This window comes from Oncorhynchus mykiss, chromosome 26, assembly GCF_013265735.2.
Source record: "Oncorhynchus mykiss isolate Arlee chromosome 26, USDA_OmykA_1.1, whole genome shotgun sequence".
NCBI lineage: Eukaryota > Metazoa > Chordata > Actinopteri > Salmoniformes > Salmonidae > Oncorhynchus > Oncorhynchus mykiss.
The window spans coordinates 42,469,595-42,482,008 of record NC_048590.1 but is presented as its reverse complement, the minus strand read 5'-3'; the positions used below and the strand labels follow the sequence as shown (position 1 = coordinate 42,482,008).

At 43.0% G+C, this 12,414-nt stretch overlaps 1 protein-coding gene across 2 annotated transcripts in view; it reads left to right on the top strand.

Moving 5' to 3' along the window:
• Positions 1-12,414, top strand: part of LOC110506162 (serine incorporator 4-like) — a 47,033-nt gene that overhangs the window by 27,605 nt on the left and 7,014 nt on the right. For both annotated transcript variants that reach the window (XM_036963238.1, XM_036963237.1), the window contains exons 6-7: positions 2,773-2,984; positions 3,571-3,666. In XM_036963238.1, coding sequence (XP_036819133.1) covers positions 2,773-2,984; positions 3,571-3,666 — 308 coding nt within the window. The remainder of the gene's footprint in view (positions 1-2,772; positions 2,985-3,570; positions 3,667-12,414) is intronic.

Here is a 12,414-nt window from a genome sequence, read left to right as displayed (position 1 = left end):
GGTTGATGGTGATGTGTGTATTTCTGGATTCTCCTCTCTGGTTGATGGTGATGTGTGTATTTCTGGATTCTCCCTTCTGGTTGATGGTGATGTGTGTATATCTGGATTCTCCTCTCAGGTTGATGGTGATGTGTGTGTATATCTGGATTCTCCTCTCAGGTTGATGGTGATGTGTGTATTTCTGGATTGTCCTCTCAGGTTGATGGTGATGTGTGTATATCTGGATTCTCCTCTCAGGTTGATGGTGATGTGTGTATTTCTGGATTGTCCTCTCAGGTTGATGGTGATGTGTGTATATCTGGATTCTCCTCTCTGGTTGATGGTGATGTGTGTATTTCTGGATTCTCCCTTCTGGTTGATGGTGATGTGTGTATTTCTGGATTGTCCTCTCAGGTTGATGGTGATGTGTGTATTTCTGGATTCTCCCTTCTGGTTGATGGTGATGTGTGTATTTCTGGATTCTCCTCTCTGGTTGATGGTGATGTGTGTATATCTGGATTCTCCTCTCAGGTTGATGGTGATGTGTGTATATCTGGATTCTCCTCTCAGGTTGATGGTGATGTGTGTATTTCTGGATTGTCCTCTCAGGTTGATGGTGATGTGTGTATATCTGGATTCTCCTCTCAGGTTGATGGTGATGTGTGTATTTCTGGATTGTCCTCTCAGGTTGATGGTGATGTGTGTATATCTGGATTATCCTCTCTGGTTGATGGTGATGTGTGTATTTCTGGATTCTCCCTTCTGGTTGATGGTGATGTGTGTATTTCTGGATTGTCCTCTCAGGTTGATGGTGATGTGTGTATTTCTGGATTCTCCTCTCAGGTTGATGGTGATGTGTGTATTTCTGGATTGTCCTCTCAGGTTGATGGTGATGTGTGTATTTCTGGATTCTCCCTTCTGGTTGATGGTGATGTGTGTATATCTGGATTCTCCCTTCTGGTTGATGGTGATGTGTGTATATCTGGATTCTCCTCTCAGGTTGATGGTGATGTGTGTATTTCTGGATTCTCCTCTCAGGTTGATGGTGATGTGTGTATTTCTGGATTCTCCTCTCAGGTTGATGGTGATGTGTGTATTTCTGGATTCTCCTCTCAGGTTGATGGTGATGTGTGTATTTCTGGATTCTCCCTTCTGGTTGATGGTGATGTGTGTATTTCTGGATTCTCCCTTCTGGTTGATGGTGATGTGTGTATATCTGGATTCTCCTCTCAGGTTGATGGTGATGTGTGTATTTCTGGATTCTCCTCTCAGGTTGATGGTGATGTGTGTATTTCTGGATTGTCCTCTCAGGTTGATGGTGATGTGTGTATTTCTGGATTCTCCCTTCTGGTTGATGGTGATGTGTGTATTTCTGGATTCTCCTCTCAGGTTGATGGTGATGTGTGTATTTCTGGATTCTCCCTTCTGGTTGATGGTGATGTGTGTATTTCTGGATTCTCCTCTCTGGTTGATGGTGATGTGTGTATTTCTGGATTCTCCTCTCAGGTTGATGGTGATGTGTGTATTTCTGGATTCTCCTCTCAGGTTGATGGTGATGTGTGTATTTCTGGATTCTCCCTTCTGGTTGATGGTGATGTGTGTATTTCTGGATTCTCCTCTCAGGTTGATGGTGATGTGTGTATTTCTGGATTGTCCTCTCAGGTTGATGGTGATGTGTGTATTTCTGGATTCTCCCTTCTGGTTGATGGTGATGTGTGTATTTCTGGATTCTCCCTTCTGGTTGATGGTGATGTGTGTATTTCTGGATTGTCCTCTCAGGTTGATGGTGATGTGTGTATTTCTGGATTCTCCCTTCTGGTTGATGGTGATGTGTGTATTTCTGGATTCTCCCTTCTGGTTGATGGTGATGTGTGTATTTCTGGATTGTCCTCTCAGGTTGATGGTGATGTGTGTATTTCTGGATTGTCCACTCTGGTTGATGGTGATGTGTGTATTTCTGGATTCTCCTCTCAGGTTAACAGTGATGTGTATATTTCTGGATTCTCCTCTCTGGTTGATGGTGATGTGTGTATTTCTTGATTCTCCTCTCAGGTTGATGGTGATGTGTGTATTTCTGGATTCTCCTCTCAGGTTGATGGTGATGTGTGTATTTCTGGATTCTCCTCTCAGGTTGATGGTGATGTGTGTATTTCTGGATTGTCCTCTCAGGTTGATGGTGATGTGTGTATTTCTGGATTCTCCTCTCAGGTTGATGGTGATGTGTGTATTTCTGGATTCTCCTCTCAGGTTGATGGTGATGTGTGTATTTCTGGATTGTCCTTTCTGGTTGATGGTGATGTGTGTATTTCTGGATTCTCCTTTCTGGTTGATGGTGATGTGTGTATTTCTGGATTCTCCTCTCAGGTTGATGGTGATGTGTGTATTTCTTGATTCTCCTCTCAAGTTGATGGTGATGTGTGTATTTCTTGATTCTCCTCTCAGGTTGATGGTGATGTGTGTATTTCTGGATTCTCCTCTCAGGTTGATGGTGATGTGTGTATTTCTGGATTCTCCTCTCAGGTTGATGGTGATGTGTGTATTTCTGGATTGTCCTCTCAGGTTGATGGTGATGTGTGTATTTCTGGATTCTCCCTTCTGGTTGATGGTGATGTGTGTATTTCTGGATTCTCCTCTCAGGTTGATGGTGATGTGTGTATTTCTGGATTGTCCTCTCAGGTTGATGGTGATGTGTGTATTTCTGGATTCTCCTCTCAGGTTGATGGTGATGTGTGTATTTCTGGATTCTCCTCTCAGGTTGATGGTGATGTGTGTATTTCTGGATTCTCCTCTCAGGTTAACAGGAGCGGCAGAGGACAAGCGCTGGTACCTGGCGGTGATGTGTGCCACCCTGTTCTTCTACAGCATCGCCACCATGGCCTTCACCTTCATGTATAAGTACTACACCCACCCCACCGCCTGCCAGTCCAACAAGGTCCTGCTGTGGACCAACCTGACCCTGTGTGGCATCATGTCCTTCATCGCCGTCACGCCCTGTGTACAGCAGAGTGAGCAGTCGCACGCACACACACATTCTGGCTCTCTCTCACACACATATATGCGTGTACAAACACACACAAAGATGTGGACACACTAATGCACATGGCATACACATACACACACACTCCCTTTCTCTCGAATGGACGCACACACGCACGTGAACACACGCATGGTATTATTTCATCAGGATGTCTTTTAGCCCCGTAAAGGGTTAGTACAGACACAGACCCATGGTGTCATCCAGTAAGCGCTTAAAGCTGACAGCAGCCTGGAAGACCACCACCAATGTGAAACAGGCAGTGTGTCTGTCCTCCAGGTACTTAGCAGGGAACACTTACTCCATCTCAGGCTGAGCCAACATCCATGTGTGGATGATGCCATATAATCTAACCTGTCATCTCTCCATCATTGTTCAGACATAACTGTGTTAGGGGACCTCTGTCTATACATGCCAGGGTTTTACCAGGATGTTTTTACCATGTATTGAATGTCATGCCGATTTCTCGACCTGGCCTCCCACTTTGTGTGTGTGTTTGTCCATTTGTGTGTGTGTGTTCTTAGTTCTCAAGCTCTCCTCTCGCTCTCTGTCTACAGAACAGCCTCGTTCAGGGCTCCTGCAGGCTTCCATCATCAGCTGCTACGTCATGTATCTCACCTTGTCTGCCCTGTCCAGCCGGCCCCCAGAGAAAAGTAGGGTACACTAGCCTCTTCCCTATGGGAAATGGGGCATTGGAAACACTGGAACACACACACATACATACAGTTGAAGTCAGAAGTTTGCATACACCTTAACCAAATACATTTAAACTCAGTTTTTCCACAATTCCTGACATTTAATCCAAGTAAGATTTCCCTGTCTTAGGTCAGTTAGGATCACCACTTTATTTTTAGAATGTGAAATAATGTAAATGTGAATAATAGTAGAGAATGATTTATTTCAGCTTTTATTTCTTTCATCACATTCCCAGTGGGTCAGAAGTTTACATACACTCAATTAGTATTTGGTAGCATTGCCTTTAAATTGCTTAACTTGAGTCAAACGTTTCGGGTAGCCTTCCACAAGCTTTCCACAATAAGTTGGGTGAATTCTGGCCCATTCCTGCTGACAGAGCTGGTGTAACTGAGTCAGGTTGTAGGCCTCCTTGCTTGCACACGCTTTTTCAGTTCTGCCCACAAATTTTCTATGGGATTCAGGTCAGGGCTTTGTGATGGCCACTCCAATACTTTGACTTTGTGGTCCTTAACCTTTCTGATCTCCCCATCCCGGATCCGGGTTCGTGAATACAGACTCAAGCTCATTACCATAACGCAACGTTAACTATTCATGAAAATCGCAAATGAAATGAAATAAATATGCTAGCTCTCAAGCTTAGCCTTTTGTTAACAACACTGTCATCTCAGATTTTCAAAATATGCTTCTCAACCATTGCAAAACAAGCATTTGTGTAACAGTATTGATGGCTAACGTAGCATTTAGCATTAGCATTCAGCTGGCAACATTTACACAAAAAAACAGAAAAGCATTCAAAAAAATAATTTACCTTTGAAGAACTTCAGATGTTTTCAATGAGGAGACTCTCAGATAGCAAATGTTCAGTTTTTCCTGAAAGATTATTTGTTTAGGACAAATCGCTCCGTTTTCTGCGTCACGTTTAGCTATGAAAAAACCCCTGTATCCAGGATTGTGTAAATCTATCAGCAAGCTCATTAGCATAACACAACGTTAACTATTTATGAAAATCGCAAATGAAATGAAATAAATATGCCATCTCTCAAGCTTAGCCTTTTGTAAACAACACTGTCATCTCAGATTTTCAAAATATGCTTCTCAACCATAGGAAAACAATAATTTGTGTAAAAGTAGCTAGCTAGAGTTAGCATTTCGCGTTAGCATTTAGCGTTAGCATTAGCGTTAGCATCCAGCACGCAACATTAACAAAAACATAAAAGCCTTCAAATAAAATAATTTACCTTTGAAGAACTTCTGATGTTTTCAATGAGGATACTCTCAGTTAGATAGCAGATGCTCAGTTTTTCCAAAAAGATTCCTTGTGTATTAGAAATAGCTCCGTTTTATACATCACATTTGGCTACCAAAAAAAATCCATAAATTCAGTCCTCAAAACGCAAACTTTTTTCCAAATTAACTCCATAATATCGACTGAAAACATGGCAAACGTTGTTTAGAATCAATCATCAAGGTGTTTTTCACATATCTCTTCATTGATACATCGTTCTTGGACACATGCTTTCTCCCCTGAATCAAATGGTAAAGTAGAAGCAGCTGGCAATTGCGCACCGAATTCGACGCAGGACACCAGGCGGACACTTGGAAAATGTAGTCTCTTATGGTCAATCTTCCAATGATATGCCTACAAATACGTCACAATGCTGCTAAGACCTTGGGCGAACGACAGAAAGTGTAGGCTCATTCGTTGCGCAATCACAGCCATATAAGGAGAGAATGGAAAACAGAGCTTCAGAAATTCTGCTAATTCCTGGGTGATGCATCATCTTGGTTTCGCCTGTAGAATGAGTTCTGGGGCACTTACAGACAAAATCTTTGCAGATTCTGAAACTTCAGAGTGTTTTCTTTCCAAAACTGAATAGAATATGCATAGTCGAGCATCTTTTCGTGACAAAATATCGCGCTTAAAACGGGAACGTTTTTTATCCAAAAATGAAATAGCGCCCCTAGAGCTCTAACTGGTTAAGCCATTTTGCCACAACTTTGGAAGTATGCTTGGGGTCATTGTCCATTTGGAAGACCCATTTGCGACCAAGCTTTAACTTCCTGACTGATGTCTTGAGATGTTGCTTCAATATATCCACATAATTTTCCTGCCTCATGATGCCATCTATTTTGTGAAATGCACCAGTCCATCCTGCAGCAAAGCACCACGCAACATGATGCTGCCACCCCCGTGCTTCAAGGTTGGGATGGTGTTCTTCAGCTTGCAAGCCTCCCTCTTTTTCCTCCAAACATAACGATGGTAATTATGGCCAAACAATTCTATTTTTCTTTCAGTAGGCCAGAGGACATTTCTCCAAAAAGTACAATCTTTGTCCCCATGTGCAGTTGCAAACCATGGTCTGGCTTTTTTATGGGGGTTTTGGAGCAGTTTCCTCCAGCATCTTCACAAGGTCCTTTGCTGTTGTTGTGGGATATATTTGTACTTTTTGCACCAAAATACATTAATCTCTAGGAGACAGAACGCGTCTCCTTCCTGAGCGGTATGACGGCTCCGTGATCCCATGGTGTTTATACTTGCGTACTATTATTTGTACAGATGAACATGGTACCTTCAGGTGTTTGTAAATTGCTCCCAAGGTTGAACCAGACTTGTGGAGGTCTAAAAAAAGAATGGGGGAGGTTTTGCCTGATTTCTTTTGATTTTCCCATGATGTCAAGCAAAGAGGCACTGAGTTTGAAGGTAGGCCTTGAAATACATCCACAGTTACACCTCCAATTGACTCAATTTATGTAAATTAGCCTATCAGAAGCTTCTAAAGCCATAATTTTCTGGAATGTTCCAAGCACAGTCAACTTTGTGTATGTAAACTTCGGACTCACTAGAATTGTAATACAGTGAATTATAAGTTAAAAAAATCTGTCTTTAAACAATTGTTGGAAAAATGACTTGTGTCATGCCAAAGTAGATGTCCTAACCGACTTGCCAAAACTAGTTTGTTAACAAGAAATGTGTGGTGGTTGAAAAACGAGTTTTAATGACTCCAACCTAAGTGTATGTAAACTTCCGACTTCAACTGTACTTGCATGGATGCACGTGTGTGAGCAGGCACACACACACAGGCGCACATCATATCCTGTCCAACCCCTCACCACACACACTCACCTGAGTCACTTCTGACATCATGTGCACTTCAGTCACCTCTACTGCACCACAAACAACTCAATCACATTGAATCACAGCAATGCCCAAGCACACATTCACTCCAAGACAAGGTCTCTGTACATCACACACACTATGTGCTGCTACATGTTGTTCTTAGTGGAGACAGTATGCTGTAGGGAGGTGAAGAGGCTTTTTGGCATTCCTGATGGATCTAATGACAACATAACACAGTAATGCTGCCTGACAGTATCATTACACACTCTTACACGCCTTGTCTTGGTGAAGTAGTCCCTGTCCGTCTGTCTGTATCTGTCTGTCTCAGTCAGTCAGTCATTTTTTCAATGGAAACTAGTGGCTACAGTATGAAATAGTCCAACGTTATTCTGAAAGCATTTAAAAGGTTTTGCTGAACAGTTACTCTGACATGATCAGGTAACATTTCAAAACGTCAAATGGGATAAAATAATCAATCAACCTATCAATCAAATATCATTTTTGATTGTGTTTTAATGGTTATGTTAATTGTGCATACTGTAACTGGGTAAAGTTCACCATGTCAAATACTTGATCAACCTGCCATTACTGTGGTGATAAAGTAAAGGAGTTTCAACACAAAATACCAGGAGACAGGGTGAGAGATTTGATTAGGATCTCTTTTCGTCCACAATTTATAATACAATCACATTTTCTCATATAACAAACTGTTACAAACAGCAGACATAATACCCTGCTTTACTGATCAGATAAATACTCTAACAGTCTGAAAAGATAGATAGGTTCCTTCATCTACCATGGTCCTGCACAACCTTCCAATTTATTATATTTAAATGGTTCTAAAGTATTGTTTTAATGTATATATTGAAACGTTTCTGATCTGCTCAGATAAGAGAAAGAAGAATTACTGGGATGATAAAGTAGGGGGTCTATTTTTTTAGTCGTAGAGCTCCTGTCAGCTTCACCAGGCCAGAGGTTCCCCACAGTGAGAGGGGCACTGTGACCCATCTGAAGCCGTGTACATTTTCTCGTGATGCATCCAATACACCAACCCAGTGTTTCTGAATCTGTATCCAATCTAGTCTCAAGCTGTGATTCATAAGGTATGAGATTCAGATGGAACCGACCTGTGGCTCCCACCGATACCGTCATCAGTCAAGCTCCCCTCTTACTTACACGCGCTTAGTTCAATAACTCCATGTGAACGGGTGGATGTGGATGTCAGTGCGTTGCGTCAGATGAGTAATGGAGCAGCACAGTAACTGTACTCTACCTACCTGACCTCTCCACCAGCTCACTGCCATTCCAAACTGCCTCCCCCAATTGCCCCTTATCTCTCTCAACCTTCCCCTTCCTCCCCCAGCCACCTACTACTCCAAACAGCCTGGCCCCTCAAACTTTCATTCCAATTCAGATTGCTTTATGATGCCGTACGGTACATTTTGCAAATATTGTTTCTGACTCCTATGCTTCCACCTGCCTCTGCTAATTCCCCCTGGTCTTTCACAACCTCCTCCAGCCCCCGACTGAGTCTCCAAACACAACCCCCAGGGAGTCCAACAGTCATCTTTCTCATTCCTCTCTCTCTGGATTTATGAGTCCCTTCAGACATCCAGCTATTTCCTCTCCCTCTCATCTTTCTCTTTTTAAACATTCTCTCTTCCTTTCTCTCTATTTAACTACAGTGCCTTGCGAAAGTATTCGGCCCCCTTGCGGCCCCCTTGCACGCCCAATTTTTCAGTTTTTGATTTGTTAAAAAAGTTTGAAATATCCAATAAATGTCATTCCACTTCATGATTGTGTCCCACTTGTTGTTGATTCTTCACAAAAAAATACAGTTTTATATCTTTATGTTTGAAGCCTGAAATGTGGCAAAAGGTCGCAAAGTTCAAGGGGGCCGAATACTTTCGCAAGGCACTGTATGTATCTTTCTCCATCTCTCCTTCTCACAAGCCATGCTTCTATCATATAACGGTGATTTGTTGTGACATTGCAACGTGATATTGCTTTGAGTTGACATGTACATAACATTGTTTTGAAAAGGAATGTCTGTTCCACCCATTCTGATTTGTACATTCTTTGTACCAGCTAGTTGTTTTGCGTGGAGACAAGGGTACGTGCTGTCCCGGGGCAGTACAGGGCAATGCTGCAACTTGTTGAGGAAATCAGCACCGTGTATAAAAACATCTGTTCAACACATACACTCACACTAAACATCCCCAGTAAGGATAGTGTTTTAAATAGTACATTTCACTGGAGAGTGTGTGTGTGTGTGTGTACACATGCATGTATATGTGTGGGCCCTGTTCAGAAGTAGTGCACTATAAAGGGAATAGGGTGCCATTTGGGACGCAAGCGAGTGGTCCTCCCTCCTGTCCTGTTCAGTCATGTTTGCCTGTTCAGTTTCCCTCTGGCTCAGTCTGCTGGGTGACCTCATCAAGCACACAGGCACACTATGTGGAGGAATTAGTCTGGAGTGGGACTGAAAACACACAACACTGGGAGCAGGACAGGTCCCCTCTCCCCTGCAGTGGGCTCGGCCTGGTGTGTGTGTGTACAGTAAGCAACCCTGTAATTGTTTTCACTGAACCCAAGGCATCTGTTCTCTTGGTCACAACACACAGGAATCCACTGTGGAATCCACAGCTATGGCCACCTGGGGGAGGGAGACACAGAAACAGAGAGAGACCGAGAGAGAGAGAGAAAGACACAGAGCGAGAGACACACACCACACACACACACACACACACACAGAGAGAGAGAGACAAACACACACAGATATGCCTATCATAACACAGTAATAGTGTTAGTTTGCATCTCACACAAAATAACCAATGTTTGACAGTCTGTTTAGTCTTACGCACAGCCAGAGACTCAGCGGCCCCTCTACCTTTATTGTTCCAATTGTCCCAGGGATAGACATGAGGCAAAGAAAACAATGTCCGGTCAAGTATATTGTTATTATTGCACTTACTTACCTCCAGGGATGTTTTCTTGTCCTGCCTTGGCTATTATTGTATTGTAGTATTGTACATGTTATAAATCTGTAATATTAGAGTAATCATATATTGAATGATGTATTGTGCTGTTAAGGGTGTAGGCTGTTAGGTTTGGTTGTGATGTAATTGTTTTAATCCTGTTTGGACCCCAGGAAGATTAGCTGTTGCCTCAGCTAATGGGGATCCTCAGAAATATCAAAACAACTATACAACACCGGGCCTCCGTAATCTGACATTCTGATTCAGAGCCCGTATTCATTTATCATCTTAGAGAAGGAGTGCTGATCTACGATCAGTTTTGTATTTTAGATCATAATGAAAAAGATATGGACAGGGGGGACCTGATCCTAGATCAGCACTCATACTCTGAGGTGAGTACAGCCCCAGGCGATTATAGAGAACAGTGGAGGCTGGTGACTTGAAAAATGGAAGAGGATGGGAGACCCATGGTATAGCTGCGGAACGCAGAGACGTCAAAGTGTGTTTCAAAAATGGTCAAATAGTAATTATGTTAACCTAAAGCATTTAATAAAGACATTTATAGTACAATATTATGGAGAATGGAAATGAGAGGGCTACTTACACAGTGTTGGAAAGGGATCACAGCAGTGATTGAATGAGGATATGAGGCATGAGTTGAGGTGTTCAGAGGCTTGACTTCAGGACATGATTTGACTAGAAAGACAAAAAACAATAACACAACACAATGCAGTTAGACAACAGAGCTAAGAAGGAGTTAGTCCAAGCAAGGAGTAAAATCACTGATGTGTAATAATGTGATTGTGTGTATGTGTGATTGACTCTACATACAGTAATGACAGAACATTGATAGGGGTACTCACAGTGCTTGGAAAGGAAACATTCAATTTATCCCCTGGGACCCAGAGTTTTTCCTTGTCTGTTAACCTAACCAGGAAAACTCTGGACCCTATAAAGTTATGACAGTGATTATTCAGCTGTAAAATGGTTTTTATAAGGGCTATGATGGGACCAGTTGTAGTGAGGTGTGTACTGGCGGCAGAGAAGTCAGGCGCAGGAGAACGAAAACTGATTTACAACGGTGTCGTTTAATATCCATAAACCACCGTCAACAGAACAATACAATAAATGGGTCAAACAAAATCCGGTAAATACCAGCATACCGTGCAAAAGCACTACAAGAAACAATTACCAACAAGGGGCAACAGAGGGTTAAATACACAACATGTAATTGATGGAATTGGAACCAGGTGTGATGGAAGAAAAGACAAAACCAATAGAAAGTTAAAAGTGGGGGCCTCCCGGGTGGCGCAGTGGTTAAGGGCGCTGTACTGCAGCGCCAGCTGTGCCATCAGAGCCCTGGGTTCGCGCCCAGGCTCTGTCGTAACCGGCCGCGACCGGGAGGTCCGTGGGGCGACGCACAATTGGCCTAGCGTCGCCCGGGTTAGGGAGGGCTTGGTCGGTAGGGGTGTCCTTGTCTCATCGCGCACCAGCGACTCCTGTGGCGGGCTGGGCGCAGTGTACGCTAGTCAAGGTGGCCAGGTGCACGGTGTTTCCTCCGGCGCATTGGTGCGGCTGGCTTCCGGGTTGGATGTGCGCTGTGTTAAAGAAGCAGCGTGTCACGACTGGTTGGTTGTGTATCGGAGGACGCATGACTTTCAACCTTCGTCTCTCCCGAGACTACAACAATTGGATACTACAAAATTGGGGAGAAAAAGGGGTAAAGTTCAAAAAAAAAATAAAAAAAATAAAAGAAAGTTAAAAGTGGATCAGCGATGGCTAGAAGGTCGGTGACTTCGACTGCCGAACGCCGCCCGAACAAGGAGAGGGACCAACTTCAGCGGAAGTTGACACCAGTTTTTTCTAATCAGGTCACATGTTTTTTAAAAAATGCTAGTTCATATGAATTATATATATATATACCTTTGACTATTGGATGTTCTTATAGGCACTTTAGTATTGCCAGTGTAACAGTATAGCTTCCGTCCCTGTCCTCGCTCCTACCTGGGCTCGAACCAGGAACACAACGACAACAGCCACCCTCGACGCAGCGTTACCCATGCAGAGCAAGGGGAACAACTGCTCCAAGTCTCAGAGCAAGTGACGTTTGAAACGCTATTAGTGTGCACCCAGCTAACTAGCTAGCCATTTCACATCACATCGTTACACCAGCCTAATCTCGGGAGTTTATAGGCTTGAAGTCATAAACAGCAGAGCTGCTGGCAAAACGCACGAAAGTGCTGTTTGAATGAATGCTTATGAGCCTGCTGGTGCCTACCATCGCTCAGTCAGACTGCTCTATCAAATCATAGACTTAATTATAACAAAATAACACACAGAAATGCGAACCTTAGGTCATTAATATGGTCGAATTCGGAAACTATCATCTCGAAAACAAGAAGTTTATTCTTTCAGTGAAATATGGAACCGTTCCGTATTTTATCTAACGGGTGGCATCCATCAGTCTAAATATTCCTGTTACATTGCATAACCTTCAATGTTATGTCATAATTATGTAAAATTCTGCCAAATTAGTTCGCAATGAGCCAGGCGGCCCAAACTGTTGCATATACCCTGACTCTGCGTGTAATGAACACAAGAGAAGTGAC